This window comes from Toxorhynchites rutilus, chromosome 3 (genome assembly GCF_029784135.1).
Source record: "Toxorhynchites rutilus septentrionalis strain SRP chromosome 3, ASM2978413v1, whole genome shotgun sequence".
Lineage (NCBI taxonomy): Eukaryota > Metazoa > Arthropoda > Insecta > Diptera > Culicidae > Toxorhynchites > Toxorhynchites rutilus.
Genome location: NC_073746.1, coordinates 209,096,282 through 209,120,010, shown reverse-complemented (window position 1 = coordinate 209,120,010; position 23,729 = coordinate 209,096,282). Strand labels below are relative to the sequence as shown.

The following is a 23,729-nucleotide window of genomic DNA, read 5'->3' as shown; positions in this document are numbered from 1 at the left end:
CCGGAACAACGAATACGATGAATGTCTCCAAAAAGCACGGTCCTAGGATATTAGCGGATTTTACTCCATGCCATTATGCAAAGGACTTACTGGAGTGGTATAAGGCAAATGACGATTTGACACCCTAAAATAGTCAAAACAGTCAGGGAATGAAGAAAATTTGTTTAACATGCGGATACAACCAATCGATAATGTTGTAAAAACCACATGGGTGGTGTTAAGGCTAAAGTACGAGCTATCACATCATAACCTAAAATTGAAATACAATTCAATACAATATTTCTATGAGTTACAATAATGAATTGGATACTTAATTAAACATATTCTGAATTCATTTAATATTTTATTCATGTTTTGGTTACATATTGAAGAAATGTTAATGAAAACCCCGCGGTTACATTTGAAATTGCCTAATAATTATTACAGAAAACCTTTTCCCATGTCAAATATAGTTGAAAGCAACAAATCGGTTGACGGATAAATTCTACTACGTTTGCCAAAACACCATTCACCCACAACGCTTTTCCCCGAAAGACATTCATCGGAGTGTAACGAATAGGAATATTTGCTCAAATATCCTTAACTAGTTGACCCGGCAAATTTCGTCCCGCCCAAAATTTGTTTTTTGTTATCAATACCTTCAAACATTCACGTTTTCTTACAATGAGCAAGTTCATGGGTCCAATCGCAGAACTGTTCATTGATTGATCTTCTAATCGACCCCGTTGAATTTACCTTTTACTATGAAATTCCTAGTATTTCTAACAAAACTCATCATTATAATATCAGATTATTTTCAGACACAATTCTCGTTCAAGATTTTTCAACCACTTGCAAATAACATGTTTCTCCTTTACATGGAATAACTGTTTTATACAGAAAATATGATAGAATAAAGACAGTCCTAAATCATATCGTATAATTCCTTCCTCGAGTTCTGCTCTTATTAACCCATTCGGCGATACTTTTTTATTGGTATAGAAGAAGATATGAGAATGCGATTCATCACACTAAAATCCATTTCCAGTTTCGAACAAAGATTAATTTCGCTAGCGCAAACATCAAATGGACTAACAGCACCTGCCACTATGTAATCTAAGAGAGGGGGAGGAGTATCTAACCACCATAGAATCATTTATTGCACCCTAAAACCTCCACCTGCGAAATTTGGATCCATTTGCTTGATTAATTTCCGAGTAATGCAGAAATTGGAGTTTCATTTGTATGGAAGCCCCCCTTTAGAGAGGAGGGTGGAGAGTCTGATCATTATATTAGCATTTATTGCACCCTTAAACTTCAAAATGTCTAATTTGGTTTCATTTGCTTGATTAATTCTCGTGTAATGCAGAAATTTATGTTTCATTTGTATGGCAGCCCCCTCTAAGAGAGGGGGGAGGAGTATCTAACTACCGTGAAAACTTTTATTGCACTCTAAAACCTCCACCAGCAAAATTTGGTTCCAATTGCTTGATTAATTCTCGAGTAATACAGAAATTTAGGTTTCATTTGTATTGCAGCCCCCCCCTTAGAGAGGGGGGTGGAGAGTCTAACCACCATATAAACATGTATGTCACCCCAAAACCTCCACATGCCAAATTTCGTTTCATTTGCTTGATTAATTCCCGAGTAATGTAGAAATTTGTGTTTAATTTGTATGGCAGCCCCCCCCTTAGAGAGGGGGGAGGGGTATTAAACTATCACGAAAACCTTCCCCGGCCCCAAAAACCCCTGCACACCAATTTTCATGTTCCAAAATATATATTTTTATCAAGGCTCATATGGCGTTAGCCTCACGGGGCCGGGAGTTCAATACTTTGACAATTTTTCTTATTATCTATGTTAGTAATATGTAACCGATTACTCGCGGTTGGCTCGAGGTTAGTATTACAAGTGTTTTCGTAATTGGGATGTTGCTGTCTCCAATGCTCTGTACGTGTGCCCGACACGGGATACTTCCAATTGGGATGCAGCTGACCATTAATCAGCAACGCCCCCCTAGTCTGTACCTCATATCTAGCGTGGTGCGTCTTTCTCGACTCGAGGAATCCAGGATAGAATGGTCACTAACCGGCGCAATCATCAGTTCATGTAGAGTTGTCATGAGCGGTACAACCTTTGGCTCTTGTTGAATGATCAGTGGACTGCACAACCTTTGGCCCGTGTATCTGTAAAGAGTGTGTGTATGTATTGCCGCGACTAAGTAAAAGTTTATCGATCGGATAGGAGGGATATAAAACGGGGACACAACGAAGGAAACATCATTAAACGTTGACATCGGCGTTTCTGAGGAACAGGTATAGATGAAGCAGAAGATCAGGATCCCGGCTACCTAAGATGTCCCGGACGGGGATATCCGATTGTCTGCCTTGTGCTCTCAGTGCTCTAGAGAGCTGAGAGCGAGCAGCATGGAACCGGATACACGACCAGACAACATGCTCGATGTCGTGGTAGCCATCGCCACAATCACAAAGATTGTTTGCTGCGAGCCCAATGCGATAGAGATGCGCGTTTAGGTTGTAGTGATTGGACATAAGCCGAGATATCACGCGAATTAAATCACGACCTACATTCAATCCCTTGAACCATGCACTCGTCGAGACCTTAGGGATAATCGTGTGTAACCAACGACCGAACTCATCTCCACTCCACATGCGCTGCCAACTTACGAGCGTGTACTGACGAGGAATGTGGAAAAATTCGTTATAAGCAATTTGCCTTTCAAAAAGTGTGCCTTCTAAAGCGCCCACCTTAGCTAGCGAGTCCGCTTTCTCATTCCCCGGAATCGAACAATTAGAAGGGAACCCATGCTAAGGTAATCTTGAATAATTTTTCGACCAAAACACTCAATAGTTGTCTTATTCTAGTTAGGAAATAAGATGAGCGTTTATCAACCTTCATTGAGCGGATTGCCTCTATTGCGCTGAGACTGTCTGAAAAAATAAAATAGTGGTCGATGGGCAATGTTTCAATGATCCCCAGTGCGTAGTATATCGCACCCAGTTCAGCGACATACACGGAACAAGGATCTTTGAGTTTGAAAGAGGCACTGGAATTTTCATTGAAGATGCCGAAGCCAGTGGACCCGTTTATGAATGAACCGTCAGTAAAGAACATTTTATCAGATCTAACTTTCCCATATTCTGCCGAAAATATCGAAGGAATATAATCGGAGCGTAGATGATCTGGGATTCCATGGATTTTTTGTCGCATGGACAGATCAAAAATGACAGGAATTGCAAAAGTATGGGAAGCAAACTTGGTTGGAGATGCCTGGTGAAGGGTGCACGTCGTGGGTAATACCTTTATACCTCATGGTATAAAGACATAAAACTTGACTGAGGAATCAGTTGGAGTAGATTTTCGAAGTTATCAATCACCAATGGATTCATGATCTTGCAACGGATGAGAAATCTGTAGGATAATTCTGTGAACCGAAGAGTAAGCGGGGGTACTCCTACCAAAACTTCGAGACTCATCGTATGTGTCGAATGCAAACACCCCATGGCTATACGCAGGCAACGATATTGTATTCTCTCCAGCTTGAGAATATGAATCCTGGCAGCTGATCGGAAGCAAAAACTGCCATATTCTAACACTGATAATATCGTTGTTTTGTATAACTGAATGAGGTCTCCTGGATGGGCACCCCACCATGTTCCGGTTATTGTTTGGAGAAAATTGATTCTTTGCTGGCATTTCTGTTTCAAATACGCAATGTGTATTCCCCAGGTACATTTAGATTCAAAATATACTCCAAGGTATTTGAAAAACATCGAGCTGGAATTGGGCGGGTTCGTGCTTCCTAGAAAAAACGACCATTTCAGTTTTCTCCGTAGAGAATTCGATACCCAGCTTGAGGGCCCACGTGAACAGATTGTTCAGGGTATCTTGCAACGACTTTTGCAGAACGACGGGATTAGTACCCGTGATGGAAATAACTCCATCGTCTGCAAGTTGTCTCAGCGTGCAGTCTCTAGTTAGACAATCATCCATATCAATGACGTAAAAACTGTTCAAGAGGGGGCTTAGGCAGGAGCCTTGTGGTAGGCCCATAAAACTGTATCGAGAAGATTTCAAGCTGCCATGATTGAAAAACATGTGAAAGTCCACGATTATGAAGTTTCTCTGAGAGAATTTCCATGGAAACTGAATCAAATGCCCCTTTGATATCGAGGAAAACGGAAGCCATTTGTTCTTTGCGAGCAAATGCGATTTGGATTTCAGAAGATAGCAGCGCCAGACAATCGTTCGTCCCTTTACCTCGGCGGAAGCCAAACTGCGTATTTGACAGCAAATTGTTCGCTTCAACCCACTTGTCCAAACGAAGTAGAATCATTTTCTCTAACAATTTACGAATACAGGATAACATTGCAATCGGCCTATACGAGTTGTGATCGCAAGCCGGCTTGTTGGGTTTTCGTATGGCTATCACTCTCACTTGCCTCCAGTCATGTGGGACAATATTCAGCTCCAGAAACTTGTTGAACAAGTTCAGCAAACGCTGTTTCGCCAAGTCGGGAAGATTCTTCAACAAGTTGAATTTAATCTTGTCCGACCCAGGAGCTGAATTGTTACATGAGAGGAGGGCAATTGAGAATTCTACCATCGAAAAATTCTCATAGTCGCATTGGAGCGGAATGTCGCGTACGACGCTTTGTGCAGGAACGGAATCGGGACAAACCTTTCTTGCAAATTTGAAAATCCAACGGTCAGAGTATTCCTCACTTTCATTTGTATGGTTCCAGCCACGCATTCTCCTAGCCGTATTCCAAAGAGTGCTCATAGCGGTCTCCCTTGACAAACCATTGACGAACTTTCGCCAATATCCACGCATTTTTGCTTTAATCAGACCTTTTAGTTTGGTTCTAGAGCTCGGTACTTTCGAAACCATTCCACTGATCCAGTTTTCCGGAATTTTTTGAAAGCGGATGATTTTTCAAGGTACACCTTTGAACACTCCTTGTCCCACCAAAGTGATGGAGGACGACGTCGGAAAGTGGTAGCAGGAACACGTTTCTTTTGAGCTTGAAGTGCGTTTTCGTAAATCAAACTCGATATAAAGTTATACTCTTCGAGTGGAGGAAGTTCATGCATTGAAACAAGTGCTTCAGATATTATTTCTGCAAATTTTCTCCAGTCAATATTTTTCGTGAGGTCATAAGCAATATCGACTGACTCACGAGAACCTGATTCATTGGCGATCGATAAAATTATTGGCAGGTGGTCACTACCGTGGGGATCTTGGATTACCTTCCACGTGCAATCCAGGGATAACGAAGAAGAGCAAAGTGATATGTCTAGCATACTTGCCCGTGCAGGAGGGTTGGCTATTCTAGTTGCTTCCCCAGTATTCAAAACTGTCAATTTGAAGTTGTCGCACAGATCATAAATCGAAGTGGCACGGTTGTCATCGTAGAGTGAACCCCATGCTGTTCCATGGGAGTTGAGGTCACCTAAAGTTTCATGTTGATCGGTTCAATAGTTTCCGAGCCCATAAGAATCAGACAGACAGACAGACAGAAATCCATTTTTATATACATGGATAAGATTGATTCAATACAAAAAAGTAAATGTAAAATGAGTGTAAAATAGTTTTTTACATGAAAAATGATTACGTCATTTATAAAGAGTCATTTTCGGGGAAAATTTGGAAACAATCAGAATTAGGGGATAAGGCGGGAATTAGCAAATCACCTAATATTTCCAAACCAATACGGTCTAAATCAAGAATGTCACATTGTATACTGAGCTACACTTGTTTTCTCTCAATCAATAATGTTTAATCATTATATCAAGCTTCAAATTACCAAATATATCATAAAATAGAAGAGATGATTTTTGGACATTAAAATTTGATGCGGGGTGATATGGACCATCTGTGGGGTTCAGTGTGTGTTTCATCTGTTTAGTCCAGTGTGTGTTTCATCGAAAAAAACATACTTATGTTTAAGTTAAGTATTTTTGGATAATGTTACAATAAGTATTTAACAGTGTTTTTAGATCGATATCAGGTGTCTTGTCCAGATTCCAGTCCAGAAAAATTGGATTGACACCATCTTGAATTCTGCATGATTTTTTTTAACTGTTATTCGAGCATTTTCAAACACTTTCGTTGTTGGTCAAAGAATATCCGTTCTTGATGGCCTGACTTGCTCTTTCAAGCTCCTTCTTCTTCCAACGTTGTCTGCCCATCCTCTTTTTGTAATTCCGTGACATCTGGAATCATTTAGATCAAAGAAAAGCCTCAAACCTGTAGGACCAATTCACCCCACAGAAACGTGTCAATGTTACCCCACACAACATGCAAAAATTAAAATGCAATTAATTTCATTTATTGTTATCAAACTTACAGTTTCGCTGCATCAATTTTTTCTTTACTTTACTGCACAATACACGAAAAGTTTGTTTAATCAGCGGGAAAAACCTTAAAACCACGATCAGAAAACTCACATTTTTTGACAATCAAAGTGCTTGCTGTGTTCATGATACCATTTCCTTCCACCTGTCGAATTTTACCAAAATGTTTTTACGTTAGTTACATACGGTTCAACAATAACAAAATATGACATTATAAAAAATCCAAGTTGAGCCATACTTTTTGAGATAATGGGGTGGTCCAAATCACCCCGTATGTCCAACTCGCCCCGTGTTACCCTAAATATTATTAAGAAATTATTCCTTCTTTATCAAATAAGCTACTCTTTCACATTGGATTGAATTGATCTTATTTATCATAAGAATATTTGATAAAAAATCTTTCTTCTTCTAGTGGGACATAATTTGTGCTGAGTATTTCTTAAATAAGCAATAGATTCTTGCAACGGAGATTCTTGAAATCAACATGGAATCATTAGCTATGGAAAGGAGTGCACTGAAAAGGATCAGTCTGATTAAGGCAGTATTCTAGTCTAGAAAATTGGAAAAAGCATTTTTTTTCCTTCATTTTTCTGTTCTTTAGGAATATATCCTAGAAAGGACTTTTTGAAAATCCCATTATTTACAGAGTTATAGCCATGATGTGGTAGTTCTACTGAACCGATTCATGTCGAATTCATATGAATACAATCTGTATACATCTCTCTATCGCATGAACCTCTAAAAATAATATTTTTTAAATTTTACTATTTTAAAAAAAATCTTTGTTTTTCAAACGGCCGCGAATTTATCAAAAAGATGTTCGACTTGTCCGGGGTTCATACGATAGCGGCATCTTTACTGATTCAGAATCTGTTCGATTTTTTTGTTTCAGATAACCAGAAGGGCTGGAATCGTGTACGCCAAGGCACAACTTTTTTCTGAACCCCCTCACTTCATCCGCTTGTATCTATTCTAGTTATGAATATTTTTTCTCCGTTCAATTTTTATTTTATTGTTTAAAGATAGATGAACAAATAGTGATATAATGGATCGTAAAAATACTCTTTGCTTTATTTTTACGGAGCTCGAAAGAACGTCTGAAATTCGTGTCTCTACACTAGAATACCCCCTTAAGTTAATATTAAGTGGATAATCCAACGTTAACAAAAGCTTTGAATTTATTTGTGCAGAAGCTTTTATGGGTTTCGTACATCATTTTCATACCATTTGGTGCAGAGTGTTTGTGTACGATTGCATCGCACGTAAGCGTTGTAGATTTTTTACGCTGTCAAAGAAACGTTACGGTAATTGAACAAATATAAAATGGTGGTAGTAAATGTCTAGGAGAACAGATACATGTTGACAATAAAGACACAAATCACGTATATTGTTATCAAAAGAACAAGAAAAATCTGGTATCAACCATCTTTAGTTCTTTTTACAAAACCAAGCAAATCCTACGATCCATTGCAGAACCACCATCCAGTTTAAACGAGTTGTATTTTATGTTTTTTCCTGCATCAATTATAATTCAATACTAATGCTCATCCACTCACATACTTTCAAGAGGAACGTTCAGAAAACATTCGAAATGTCCAATCATTCATTGAGAATTGATTTAGATGCAACTTCCACAAATAATTATTAGGCCCACGGTAGTCCTACGTCTACCTTACGCTTTCATCAGCTTATACCTCTAGTATTTTATATTCCGATGCGAATAAGGCGCGTGTATTACTTTCGCTTGAATTGCAAATGCATTGTGTGTTCTACAGACACTGTGTGTTGGCAGCATATAAGATTTAAAAGAAGTCATTCGCGATTTCTATCACACATTTATGGCTCATTAGCCGGCTAGCGTTCATACAGTAGGGCAATCGAGACTTCCCGAGTGGCCGTTCTCAAGGCTGAGAGTGAGAGTTAATTATAGTTTCCCCAATTGGCCTTTTGCAAGGCTCTGAAGGTGCGAATGAACTGCAAAAGTTACAAAAGCTTCAACACTGCTACCACTTCTATTACACAGTCTCGCTCCAGTCAGCGAGCAACAGTTTCGTCCCGTAAGTAGTGTGAGAGTTCTAATGAAACAGGTTTTGGATCAATATGTATCGATCATTTAATTCTCAGACATTGTATCTTTTAAATAATGTGATTTTCATACCATCTCGTTCAGCCGGCAAGAATATATTACCGTTCAAAACCTTGCATTCCGTAACGTAACGCTCTCGTTTTCGAATCTTCGAACTTACGCCGCGGTACAAAAATGTAAGACGTATTGACTTGAGGTACAATGTGACAATGAAAATTATATTTTTGAGTATCCAGCATCGCATGTATGGAATTTTAAATCAAGATTAGAGAAGTTCGATTCTGATAAATGGTTTAGCGTAAAATTGCTTCATGATCTTGTTTTACCTTTAAAAAAACTGAATGGAAGGAAGGAAGATTGAATTGTGGAAGTGTTTAGGTATTGAACATGTTAATTTTGTGCAAATAACATATCATCCACTGCAACAAACAACAATAATGAATGGCAATCTCACTTATTTGACAAATTATACAGCTATATGCTATTTATAATAAGTCTCTAATGATAATTATGAAACCAGCAGCGATATTACATTTATAATTTTTATGAAGGCCTTTTTTCTGTTCATAAAAAAAATCATTCATAGAATATACATTTGAAGAAACATTTGTGTATATTATCTATAATGTATAAAGTGAAAGTGAGCAAAAAATCAAAACAAGTGCTTTCAAAACAAAAAAAAATGTAATAAAATAAATTCCGTATCGAAATAATTCGTTTTGCTTTTTAAAATTATTGTACTCACAGAATTTTCGCAAACTGGCAAGATTTGCAATCCATCGGGGAGTTGCTGCTGCCGAACCACGTTTTTTTCCATACTGTTACTTCCATAGTCCCACTCACGAAGAACTTAATTAGGAAACATCGACAGAGCAATGTCGATGTTGATTGCGACGTTGATGATGATAGCAGCAACAACAGCAGCAGAGGTATGCCAGCATCTTATTATTGCCTCACGTATCGCCGGCAACAACAAGACAACGGGTTTACGAAGTACAACAAATATTCACGATCCTTCCCGATAGCCCACGGGACACACAGAGAGCAAAACCGGGAAACAAACAAAATCTTAATAGAAGCATGATTCGTTGTGTGCTACTTATGCGCTCTAGACGTGTTTCCCAGCAACTTTTCGTGATTACTTTCTCACTTCCTTCTCTGGTGTTTTGTTGATGCGCCTTTCTTCAGTATGCGCGTTTACCCGTTTACCACCCCGCCAGAAGTTCATGACTATTTGTGAAGGCAGCAGCATCGTCTCCGATCTACTTTCCTTCTCTCCATCCCTCTATCGCAACCATTTCCTAGTCCAATAAACACGACTCTTGCATCTCTTCCTCTGCGCCTGCTGATGGCCAGATTCTAAACACAACGCACACGGAAAGCAAATAATCGTTGCTCGTGTGACTGAAGGCAAAAATTAGTATCAGATTTGGTGTCGTTTGTGGCAGAAGCAGCAGCAGCAGAGGAGGCTGCCTTGGTCCACGCATTGTGGGAGCTGATATCACATTCGGAGCCATCGATTTTCTGGCGAGACTCTGTTATCAACGCGTTATTTGGGCATCCTCATCACAGACGCCAGGGATGAGTTTCTGTTTGCCATTCATTTATGTGCTCGCTTCCGACGAATTCCAATGGCTGTGTTTGTGCCTGTGTCTGTGTGTACCTGTATGTGTGCCTAAAAGTGCGTGATTGCTAGCTGTTTGTTTGGAAGAAGTGCTGCTCGAGTCATTAGGCTGAATAAATTGCTTTGTAAGTGGCGGTGTTTGATCTCCCGATGGAGATAGTGTAAGAATAACTTCCTCTCCACACAACTGGCGCTGATTGGCTTCATTATCAGATGAAGCCTCGGCGCAAACCTCTTCTGGCCTCTTGGGGATGGTTCGCCACCTTCACCCGGTTTGATTTGTTGTTGAGAAGGGAATGGAAAGTGAGTCTGTGGGCATTTGCCCACGCAAAAGAAGTCAAAGTGAGACGACTTTAAAAAGTTTTAATTATTTTGTATACCAAATGTGGGCACATGTTTTGTGTTCCAAAATATGCTTAAAAGAATTCCGAATTTGCATGTTATAATTAGTGTGACAGTAGTTGCTAGAACTATAAAAGATCCCATGAACATTTGAAGGCCGCTGGGATTAACCTGGACGATCAAAATTGCGCTTAAATAATTCTCTATCACACAGCAGTATTTGCAAACCTCTCTTATTCCCATTTAAGATAATTTTCGTAGACAAACATGATCAGTTTTGAGTAGAGGAAATGGTATGAAAAGATTGAAGTGAAATTGGCATCAATGTTCATTTTATAGTTTCTAAGTTTGAGGGAGTGTGTGGGAGCACCGACAGATTCAGTGGTTATAACCAAGTATGGGAAAAATCGCATCGAAATTCGTTCGACAAAACTCATTCACGGATAAAACTCATCCTTCTATTCATCGCTATATTTGGGACAAAAAAACATTCACCTATCATCTACGCAAAGTTCATTAACGAATCCATCGGCAAAAATTCTGCCTCGATTCCGTTCATTGAGTCTTAGAGAATTTTGCATTCGGGGTTCGATCGACATACCAATTATCATTAGAGGAAGTTTCAAAGTTTTCAGCAAACGAATACCGTGCCTTTTAATGATTTTTTCAATGTAACAAACGCTCCCAAAATCACCTTCTCTGATAATTTGATTGGAAATTTTATTTACCTGCATTTGTAGCATCATCATCTGACTTACTGGGATGTGTAGAGAACTTTATCCATCTTCAGGTGTCGGGTGTAAGTGAACCGTGATATATACCCCACAAAAGTATACTGAGAGTTCCTTGCCGGTCTCCGAACTTTGTTAGAAAGCTGTTCTTGGCTTGTCAAGTACCATAAATTATGGAAACAGAATCAACTCTCCTTTTTCGATTTTTTTTTTAATTTTTAGCCTAGTGTATTCCCTAAACATCTATGAACGTTTCATATTCATACTTTCAATAGTTTGGAGTAAATTAGAGGAGCATTTAATCTCCAATCGTATCAGAAGTACAAAATCCTACGCGACTCTCAGAATGAACGATTCGTAACTTCCGTCTTTATGAGTTTGTGTGAAGAGTGCGTGTATGTGTGGAAATGCGTTTGAATATGTGTTAGTATCATCGCTCCTTACAATATTTGTACCTAAAAACGCATGAAAACGAAAGTTACAAATCGTTCGTTCTGAGAGTCGCGTTAGATTTTGTACTTCTGATACGATTTGCGATTAAATGCTCCTCTAATTTTCTCCAAAATTTGAAAAATCGGCTAGAAAAAACGGCTGAACGTATCAATATAAAACGTTCACAGATGTTTAGGGAATATACTAGGTTAAAAATTTGCCTGCAAATATTAGAACTTACTGCAACTTTTTGGAAATCAATGCAAAAAATTTAAATATTTGTTTTCGTCTAAGTAACAAATTATCCAGAATTTATTGGAATTTTTAAAACCGCCTTTCGATTTGCGATGCGATGGTTGTTTATTGAATTATTCGTCAAAGGGGTAATTTTTCATTCAAACTGAAATATCTCTGTGTTGGAAGATTCTACAGGACCGTTCTTGGAACCAAATGCAAGCTGGATGATAAGGTTTATTGGATTTGCTGTTGAGTTGGTTAGCAAAAAATTGTGTTAGTCCAGAATATTCTTGAAAGAACAAAGAAAAATCGATTTTTCATTTCTTCCCGATATAGTTGCCCACTTCACCTACACACATCAAGATGAAAATATGTACGTAAAGTATTCTAATACCTGAAAGTTGTAGCTTCAAAATGATGCACATCCCATCAATTTGCGTTCATTTTTCACAAAACTACAGCATGTCAAAAATCACTAAAAATTTCCGACTTTGCACTCTGTTCCTCTATTTTTTTTGTCGAGTGTATTTCGTCTCATATTCCGAAAAAAAGTATCGATTTTTGACAAAAAAAATTCGAGATGACAGTAGATCTCGACTTACTTTACTACGAAAGTATACGGCCCTGCGCTGACAACCGTTTGACATAGCTGTCAACCAAAGCGTCATATCGTTAGTTGAATGTCTGCCATTTTACAATATGGATCGTTTTAGCATCGCACAACGTGTTAATTTTGTTAAATTATACTATAAAAATGATGAAAAACCGGCAAATGTTTTTCGAGCATTACGGACGGATTTTGGTCGTCATGGACGGCCTACAGAGCACACAATCGCTAATGTAGTGCGTAAATTCGAACAAACTGGATCCGTAGCGGATATTGTGAAACCTGTGCATCATCGTAATGTGCGTTCGGCCGAAAATATTGCTGCTGTTGCTGCCAGTGTGGAGGATGACCCGAATGTTTCGATTCCACGGCGTGCTCAGCAATTGGGCTTGTCAAACACATCATTGTGGCGAATTTTGCATTTGGACTGGCACCTACATCCATATAAAGTCCAACTGGTACAAAAATTAGAGCATGGTGACCATGGAATGCGTTGGGTATACGTCGATTGGGTGAACGAACAACAGCAGCAAAATGCTGAATTTTCGCATCAAATTTTCTTCAGCGATGAGGCACATTTCGAGCTCGGTGGCTTTGTGAACACCCAAAATTTCCGTATATGGGGCTCAGAAAATCCACACGTGATTGTTGAGAGGCCATTGCATCCGCCAAAAGTCACTGTTTGGTGCGCATTATGGTCTGGTGGAGTCATCGAGCCGTATTTCTTTGAAAATGAGGACGGCGAGACGGTAACTGTGAATGGTGAGCGCTATGGCCGCAGGTTAACCGATTTTTTTTGCCACAAATTGAAGATATGGATACGGATGACATGTAGTTTCAGCAGCCACGTGGCACACAACACGACCGAACATGGCCATATTGCGAACGAAATTTGAGGGACGCATAATTTCGCGTTTTGGTGATGCCAATTAGCCATCCAGATCATGCGAACCCGCTAGACTTTTTTTGTGGAGTTATGCGAAAGACCGTGTCTCTGCCAGTTTGCGGAGACTCTTGAACATTTGAAAGACAACATTCGTGAAGTTATGACCGAGATATCGCCCCATATGTGCCGAAAAGTCATCGAAAATTACCTGTTCCGGATCAAGGTGTGCGAGGAAGCCCTAGGTGGACATTTGAATGATGTTGTATTTCACACATAATGGCATAAACCAAACTTTAATTTGAAATAAAAGTTTCATCGAAATTCGAATTCTAAATGTGTTTTATTTCAATTTATTTTCGGAATTTAAAGTTGGAAAACCCTGTATAATATTGACAGTACTCAACCGATCGGCGTCATTGTTTACGTTTGTGAAATGTCCATTCAGTACAAATTCAACCACGTATCGATATGCGTCGGAAGTTTCCAGAACTAAATCAATTCATTTTGAGTTAAAAACAAAATTTATTTTTCGTAGTTTTAAGGCAAAGCTATTTTATATTTCATGTACTTTTTTTTTAATTCTGTGTTTTTTTCATATACTTTATGTTTATCAGAAAATCTCTGGAGGAAGTTGAGACGATTCATGATTTAGGTAAACAAAAAATCTTCTAATGGGAAAGCAAGTTAGAAGAAGTGTTTTTGAGTTGCACGTTATCGTGTGTTATTGTTATATGATTGATTGTTTGTGAAAATTAAAAAAGTCGCTACTGGATTTTTTCGGTCACGCTACGCCACTGATGTGATATCCTACATACGAGAACCAAATTTACATACCTTAACCTTTAAATAATAGGAGTACCGGTAAGTTTCTTCGTTTTTTTTCAATAATTAATGTTTTATTCTGTAAAAAAAAGTTGCAAATTTAATTTTCAAAGTATTGCCCATCGCTAGTCAAAAATCTGTACCAAAAATGTTTATCATCGAAAATATTCGTTGCAGAGAAAAAAATAATTTATTAGCATTAAAAAATACTCATTTATTTACTACAAATACTAAATTTACATTTGCAAATCGTTTGTGTGTTTGATGATGTATAAGCATAGTTTTTTTCTTTACTCTAGATTGTATACTATCATTTTTTAAAATTTTTGAGCTGCCACCATGATGTTTGACCAAATCCTTTGATTTAAAAATAGCGTTCATCGTATCGTTGCTGAGCCGATTTCAAAGCTTATTTTTTTGTTCTGATTATATTCAGAAAAAAAACCGTTCGACAGTTGCCGAGGAGGGAGGCATAGTCCCCCAAATAGACAGAATAACCTTCTGGCCGTGAACATTCCGCGCGGCCGACTATGTTGATGTATGGCCGACGTATCCATATGTTGCAAGACGTTTAGGATTGTCGTAATGGACTCACTTTTCATCGCCAGTAACGGTTCGATGCAAAAAAAAACCTTTGTTTTATGCCGTTGGAGCAGTTGTTCGCACGTGAAAAAAAGGCGTTCGACGTCTCGTGGCTTCAATTCATACGGCACTCAATGTCCTATCTTTCGGATCATTCCCATTGCTTTTAAACGATCGGATATGCTTCACAGAGCTACTCTAAGTGTATCTGCAAGTTCTTGTTACGTTTGTGACGGATCTTGATCGAGTAAAGCCTCCAATTCTTCATCTTCAAACTTTTTTGGCGGTTCGAAACGTTCTTTATCTTCCAAGTCAAAATTACCACTTTTAAACTGTGCAAACCCATCTGATACGTTCGCTCAGTTGTAAACTTTCACCAAAATGCGGTGACTTTCCGCAGCTTTTTTCTTCACATTGAAGTAATGAAGTAATACTCCCCGCAAAAACGCTCTCGTTGGTACGAAATTCGACATATTCGAAGTGGCAAAAAACTATGTTGTTTACGCTTCAACTTTTTGACATATACTGAAAAAGACGCGCAATGACAGTAGCTTTCCAACGAATGTCTGGAAATTTGATTCACTGGAATAATAATCAAGTTACGCCATCTGTTGTAAAACCGAATAAACTTACCGTTACACCTAATACTTTAGGGGTTTTGTCTCTGTTTTTGCAGAAATTCATTAATAGAAGATAACGATAATCCACGCAAACCAATTCCGAAACACAAAATCACATTTTTGATACACTCAAACCAGACAAAATCGATACCGTACACACTCCCAATCCACAATCCTACGAAAAAATTCTGAACCATTGCTGCTGCTGCTAACCTTTGACACAAATTAGTTTTGACGCTTTTTAGTGTTTTTTTTTTCTTCACAGCGTCAACAACAGCGAATGTTAATGTCGCGATGGTGGATGCTGGGCTGTGCGCGCTCTGTCTACCGCAACTTAACTCCTTGGGGCACATGTTTATCGTTATTTACCGACGTCAATTCCTTCCCCCATCGAAGCGTAACCATCTGTGTGCCATAAACGTCAATTATTTAACTCCAAAATACACGCGAAACGCGCAAATTCGCGCGCCTGTTCGCAACCGCCACCGCGTCGCGCCTCGCGTTGTTCATCTCCGTGAGTGGTGATAAAATATTAAACTTATGAAAATTAATTTTTCTCCAGTGAAGTGGAAGGCTTTTTCGAGCCTCTCCCTGGTTCTCGCCCGCGAAACATATATTAATGTTTTGGTACGATACCATCGCCATTGACGCGTGAGATGCGCTTCGGATTCGGAACAATTGGCTCGTAAAATCTGATCAACTGGGGAAACTGGGGATGGCCCATCCTTCCACCCAATTAATTATTCACGGCTTGTGGACAGAAACAATTCAAACAGTGCGGACGTCGAAAACTCAAATGCCAAATAAATCGGGATTAAACCCACATAAGGTGTACACGATGTTAACTTTAGCGATGATTTGCAGCTGATTCGACCAAACGTGATTTATTTTCAACTTTCTCCTTTTTTGTTATACTTTCAGATTAATATCGGGCGAAACTAGAACAAACGCGACCCCTCGGTCGGCTCGAACTTTCGGATTGGCAACTAATGCAGAAGTGTAATTTCAGCTGTCGATGATTGGATTCGCTTCCGTCGGTCGGTTTCTATGGATGCTGCATGGCATTAACCGTAATGAGTGGGTGGTAAAAGGAAGGCAACGATAACACAGGAGAACCTACCGTGTGTGTGTGTGCGTGTGTATGTGCAGTGCAGTGGCAGGATTTGCGTGATGTAAAAGTCTCATCCAAATGCGAAACACGTGCGGAGGAGCAACGTAAAGTGCGCTGCATTATAGCGTTATGAAAATTAATTGAATACAGAATTTTCTGGCCCCCGACAGCAGCACTGGTGGCAAGAGTGCGAAAATTTGTAATTGAATTAGTGGATAATATTTCTCTGGCTGCTCCTGTGCTGAAGTTGCAGCGTTTTCCAACCGTTATCGGAGTGCAATGATTGCGGTTATCAGTGGTGAATGCTGAGATTACATATATCGTCGCGGCGGGAAACTGGATTTAAACGATAAATCCTAACAAATGATTGCTAGTGCGATAAAAGTGTGAATATCCTGATCTGTTTCTATTGTTATGTTTTTGTTTATATGTGTGCCCGTCATAATATAATTGAATGAGAACAACACAGATATTCGATTACCTAAACGTCGAAACTGCAGACGTGCGAAAATTTAATGTGTGGAGTGCTAAAATGGCCAGTGCCCGATTTTGCTCCAGACCACCGTCCAGAATGTTAGTTCTAGCGGTGCTGCTTTTGCTGAATTTGGCCGGCCAGATCCTGTGCGACCCGTACGGCGGTGGACACTATGGGATGAACGGCGACCAGAGATGTCCCCGGCTTTGCTCGTGCTCCGGACAGACCGTCGACTGCTCGCACCGTGGGTTGACGCAGGTGCCACGGAAAATTCCACTGGATACCGATAGACTGTAAGTAATTATTATCAACGCCATTATTTCCTAGCATAAATCTGTGTTTGCTGAGCTTTTTTTGTAATTGTGGCGGGGGAGTAAATACAACATCCAGTGATTGTGGATATTTTTAAGAAAGTTCACGTTTGTGTAAAACAGCAGTTCTATGTCCGACATTGTCCCAAGAACGCCAAAAAAAATTTAATGCCCGGAAAATTAAAAGAAAATACTTTTCAGAATACTTACTCAAAAATTTTATTTACTCATCGACTCGACGAACTTCATTGCGCTCAAAATTCTTGATTTCAATAGTTTCGATTATTCACGTTTCCTCCTGAAATTGTTTTTATGATCGTACATTCGCGATCGATAACAGATGAGGCCACACAAATTTCAACTAATCGTGAAACGAAACGATTTTTGAATTCTATTGGATCTATATATATAAAAAAATGGATTTCTGTCTGTCTGTCTGTCTGATTCTTATGAACTCGGAAACTACTGAACTCATCGACATGAAAATTGGTATGTAGGCGTTTTTGGGGCCAGGGAAGGTTTTCATGATAGTTTGAGACCCCCCCCCTTCTGTAAGGGGAAGGAGGTGGGGTGCTACCATACAAATTTCTACATTACTCGAGAATTAATCAAGCAAATGCAACCAAATTAGGCATCTGGAGGTTTTAGGACGCAATAAATGATTCTATGGTGGTTAGATACACCTCGCCCTCTTTTTGGGGGTAGCTGCCATACAAATGAAACCCAAATTTCTGCATTACTCGAGAATTAATCAAGCAAACGGAACCAATTTAGGTATATGGAGGTTTTAGGGTGTAATAAATGTTTCTATTGAAGTTAGACACTTCACCCCCTCTCTAAGGGGGAGCTGCCATGCAAATGAAACCCAAATCTCTGCATTACTCGAGAATTAATCAAGCAAACGAAACCAAATTAGGTAGATGGAGGTTTTAGGGCGCAATAAATGTTTCTATTGAGGTTAGACACTCCATCCCTTTCTCTAAGGGGGAGCTGCCATACAAATGAAACCCAAATTTCTGCATTACTCGAGAATTAATCAAGCAAACGAAACCAAATTAGGTATATGGAGGTTTTAGGGCGCAATAAATGTTTCTATTGAGGTTAGACACTACATCCCCCTCTCTAAGGGGGAGCTGCCATACAAATGAAACCCAAAATTTCTGCATTACTCGAGAATTAATCATGCAAACGAATGTATGGGGGTCTGCCATACAAATGAAACACAAATTTCTACATAGCTCGAGAACTAATCAAGTAAATGAAACGAAATTTGGCATGTGGAGGTTTTAGGATGCAATAAATGAGTCTATGGTAGTTAGTTACTCCTCACCCCTCTCTTAGGGTGGGGGGGGGAGACGGCTGTCATACAAATGACAAACAAATTTCGGACTCAATTATATGTGATTCGATTATATACAATTTTGGACTCGATTATATACAGTTTGATTTTTTTTTCTCATATTTCAAATATGACTTAGGAAAAATGTAATATTCCAACGTTAATGTGAAATTTAATTGTCTATTATAAATACAGTGGGGTAGACATCGTGATTTTTTGGAAGATTTTCATTAAATTCTCGCCAGGAATTGTTTATAACGATATTGCAGCGAAACTCAGAAGTATAGAAGTTGGGTGTCAAAAACCAAATTGTAGAGCAGTTAGAGAACTTTAATTTGGTTGGTAGAAACAATCAAGTTTATGATGCATTGTTGGGATAAAATTAATAATAGCACCTCCAAACCCACTATCTTTTAAGTTTTTCACTTTCAAAATGTTATTGTTGGTTTTTTATATGTTATTTTATGGATTTATTCACTACTTTAGATGGTCAACAACTATATCCTGAACTAAATTTCCTTATCTTTCAAACGAAAACAACAGAATTGTTTTATGTAGTGTACTTTTTAATGTAGAGTCAGTTTGAGATAAACAGAGCCCGGAACAAAAAAAAATGTATACGTAGAAGAATGTATACATCGAATCCGCCCTATATCTGTAGGGGAAGTGCGGGTAAGACGGACATTGGGGTAATATTTGGTTTGAAAACTTACATTACGAATTCCATATATTTGTTGATGTTCCTACATGTTTTTTCCATGAAATTTAACAACCCTGATCAAAATCGGAAAAGGGAAACAAAATCCGGAAATCATAAGTGATTCTGTGTGCGGATGTATTATTTTCAACTTCGGTATTTAGCATTTTGAGTAGTTTTACCCACTCGTTACTCGTAACATAGTAAAACATTATTTTTTCAGGAGTCTTCAAACAGAAATGTCTTATATTCCAGAAACTATAAAAGATGGAAACTTGACGTTTTCAACAAAAGTTCATATTTGAATAAGATGTAATACTTTTTATTAGACTATATCCATACTATATCGCTATCTCGACTTTTAAAAATATTAGGATTAGTTGTAATTTTTTTAAAGAAACCATGAAAAAGTTGTTGTTAGGTTAGGTTTTACTCTTGATTAAAATTTTGTGAGTATTATAGCTTTTGAGTTAGAATTTGTAAAAAATCACGAAAATTTCGTTGGCCCTCTTCGAAAAGTAGTCTAATTCTTTTTTGAATATTTCAAGTATGCAAAGTTGCTTAAAAGACTCACGTGTTTACACCCACAACGTTTCACTGCTATCCAGGGCTCGGCATAGTCTTAGTCAACTGAAGATAGTCAGCTGACTATTTGACTGACTATATCCGTAGTCAGTCGGAAATGACTTTTGGCTTCTTCACGCAGTTTCTCCGCCAAAACGACTAAACAGTCAGTCGGGCGTTTAGTGGCTATCTCCCTCTACCGACTCGACTATATCTTTTCATTCTTCCCATTCAAGTTGTCTTCATTGCATTTTGAAGTGACTTCCCTCAAAACGAATTCGTTCCTCTCTCCCGCCCATGTATGCATGCATTCATGTTTGAGTTCAACGTGACATACGCTACAGGTGAGCTAGATTTTTTTGTATCGTACACGAAAATAACTCACACTTATAAAAAAGCATGCAGTGTGTGTGCGCTATTTTGCTCGCTATTTACTAATACTAACGCGAGGACCTTCATAGCATACTTGATAAATGTCTAAGTTCGTTGGTTTGAGTTCACGATGGGTAGACAATAAACCGTCCATTGATGGGGTAACTACTTTTTTGCATCAGAAATCAAGTTTTCGTTCCTCTTTATATGGACGTAAAATAAGATTGCGTACGCGGGTATAAAATTAGTGTCAGGGGGAAATGGAAGTGTGGATTTTTTTTTTTTTATTAAATCGTTTATTTTTACAGGCTCAGTTACATAAGTTTAAAGGAGCCAAACTCCTATCTGTATTGTTACAAGTATATATAATCATTTTTCATTAATTCTAGTGTTAATGAAGTAGAGAACCGATTACTCGCGGTTTGCTCGAGTTTAGAAGGGTGACATTTTTTTCAGGAAAAGGAAGGGATATAAGGATATGTTGACAATGTTCACACTCACATTCGCACTCACATTCATCATACTCAATTCTTAAGCCTATCTTATATCTAACATGTATTTACATTTCACCTTATTCTATTGTTAGTAAGAAGGGATTTAATTTCTCGCGAAGGAAAAGGAAAAGGAAAATATAAGGATATAAGGACAATCACACACGAAGATCGATAACTTTTAAGAAGACGTATATTTGGGACATGTAATCAAGGTCTAACCGAGCCAACACATCTCTCACCGGCACATTGGGTAAAGTGTGGATTGATGTCAGTTGAATGAAGAGGCAGATTTGTTTTCATTAGTCGAGTCAGTCAAAATAACCACTGACTGAACTAGTTCACCAGTCATCCTCGCTAGTCAACGCTAGTCAATTCATTTGCTAGTCAAGTCACTTTTTGTTGGCGGCGACTGTCGAAGCAGTTCTAGTCGAATCGAAGCTAGTGAGAGTAGAGTCGGTCATCATTTTTTACCTTCGAAGATTTCGGGTCCTGCTGCTATCTGAGATGGCCAGTCGAGCATGAAATTCGCCTATGTATACATCAAAGCGATATTAGGTATGTAACTGAAAATAAACTTATTTCTGAGTGAAGGATGAGTGGGAGTAAAACAGACAGTGAAAAGCATGTATATCGTATTCCTAAGAAATGACTCGCGTCTATAAGCGGAAATCAAAGCTGCCGGCTGTAGCCAAAATAGTTGAGGATATGGATTAATTTGGTTTTTTACATTTACCGGGCATTTGATGCATTGGTTAAGTAAATTTATTTTTCTCGCTAGCGATAAACTTCAACACATCGCTTTTCTCTGTTTCACCCGTATCTCAAAAAATATTCTACTTTTTGTCCTGTTTCAATTTCAATGAAAACTAATGGAAACCATATTTTGCAACTCACTTGAGCGATTAATTCGATAAACTGTGTTTATAACTGCGAGATACTGCATTTCCATTTTGAGAAACATATGTTTCCAAAGAAACAATCGAAGTTCTCTTTAACCTGTCCGTAATACCTCAAATCCCAACATCCAATATGTGGAAACAAAATTGTCAAACGATATTTCTTTCCGGACTTATTGCATCTCTCAAGTATATGTACTCCACGGACCGCAGTTTTTCTTGGTTAAAAATAAAAAAATTAGCTGACCATAAAATAATTTACAATGCAATGATTGATCAGTTTCATATGGACAGAATTCCTTACAAGGATCGTCTGAAAGGATTCACGTCGGACGGTGCAACGTATGTTTTGTCCCAGATCAACAGATTGGACCGTTTCTTCCGGGCTGAAAAACTTGAATTCACGATGCTAAATGAAGAGCTGAAAGATTTTTATTTGATCATTCTCACTAATATCTGCGAGGAATCTTACGTTGCCTCAATGTTCAATACTATTAAATTTGAAGATCATTTGAAAAACGGGAGGAATGTTTAGGTTGGAAAAACAGCAAAAGAAACTATCAAAACAATGGACAGCGAAATAGTACCCAAAAGTAATGAAGATGCGCTATTCATACGTACAAGATATGAACAAATTGAAAGTTTCGCGCAACGAAAACAAGCAACACACACAAAGCCTTAATATACACACACACACACACCTTTAATCATTTTGCACTCTTCTCATACTAAACTCTTTTGTTAGTATTGTTGGCCTCGAAGAGACGATTGTTTGGTGAGGTGCTGTTGCAGTTGTATTTCGTAGATCCTAGGTGGAGACAGTTTTGCGACTGGACCGCGATGCTTAATCACACTTATCATGCCAGCAGAAGAATAATTTTCCATGTGAGCCGGCGATGATAGCCTTAGCATGTTTTTTCCCTACATGATGCGGCGAAAAACATTATAATTGCACCTGCTTTGCCATGGCTCGGTTCGATGTGTTGATAGCAATGCCAGTTCACAGCTCGAGAGGAAACGAAGATGAAATAAAATGAACAGAATGAGAATGACAATTCATTCTCACTCGACGCTCGCCGGCAACGATGCTGCTTCCATGACCATCAAACGGGAAGTAAAAATTTTCCTCAGAGGAATTGCAATATTTTAACGCTAGCGTTAGCATACTTAGAGTTGTACGGGGCAAAGGTGCGCACCTAACTGTTGTCGTCCAATAACTCTTGAAATAAAAGCAAATAAAACTCAGTTTGCTGACCGAATTATAATTATATATATTACCTTCGAGTGCTCCCGTGGCCGAGTGGTTAGCGTCAAACCTAACATGCCGGGGGTTCGGGTTCGATTCCCGTTCTGGTCGGGAAAATTTTCGTTCAAAGAAATTTCCTCTAACTTGCACTGTGGTCACGCGTATTCTAGAGCTTGCCACTTAGAATGCATTCAAGGCGTGTTATTTGGCATAGAAATCTCAACTAAGTACTAATGAAAATGACGCAAGTAATACTACGTTGAGACGGCGGAGTTCCTCTAGGAACGTTAATGCCATATAAGAATAAGAAGAATATATTACCTTCGAAACGTAGTACTATAATTTCTCGAGTTTTGTTTGTAGTTGGGCAAAAACCTATTATAATACAAAATGACAAATGCGTACTTTTGCCACATAGTGGGGACAAAGGTGCGCACCGTACGGGGCCAGAGTGCGCACTTATTGAATTGTACTTCTGAGGTAACTTGTAATAAGAATAATTGCTATATCATTACCAGCAGGAGAAGCATCATTACTAGAGTGTGTAGGCACCATCCAGTGGGGAGGAGAGGGGTGTTGGATGATTTTTTATGGGTGGAGATGAGTGGGTGTAATGGTCGAACAAACCACGTGGAAAATTTTGGGAGGTTGGAGACTGACAATATAAGATACCTGAAATTGTGCAACATTTGAAACAGAATTCTTTTTATTAACAAACTAGCTGACCCAGCGGACTTCGTCCCACCCACAATCGATATATTGATATAAATCATTTCGAACCCTCAAGTTCCCACAGAAATTATTTTTATGTACGTAGTCTATACTCGCGATATATAATTTCTTTTTGACATATAAACTTAACGTAGAGTAAGACGCATCAGTCCTGATAATGACTGTT

The 23,729-nt window shown here is 38.7% G+C and overlaps 1 protein-coding gene across 7 annotated transcripts in view; it reads left to right on the top strand.

Annotated features, from left to right (window-relative positions):
* LOC129780016 (protein slit) overlaps positions 1 to 23,729 on the top strand; it is a 382,554-nt gene that overhangs the window by 107,744 nt on the left and 251,081 nt on the right. For 6 of the 7 annotated variants that reach the window (XM_055787862.1, XM_055787861.1, XM_055787860.1 and 3 more), the window contains one exon: positions 16,248 to 17,205. In XM_055787862.1, coding sequence (XP_055643837.1) covers positions 16,892 to 17,205 — 314 coding nt within the window. In that variant the 5' untranslated portion in view covers positions 16,248 to 16,891. Of the gene's footprint in view, positions 1 to 10,058; positions 10,193 to 16,247; positions 17,206 to 23,729 lie in introns of those variants that run through there. The other variant, XM_055787858.1, reaches the window with a different exon arrangement.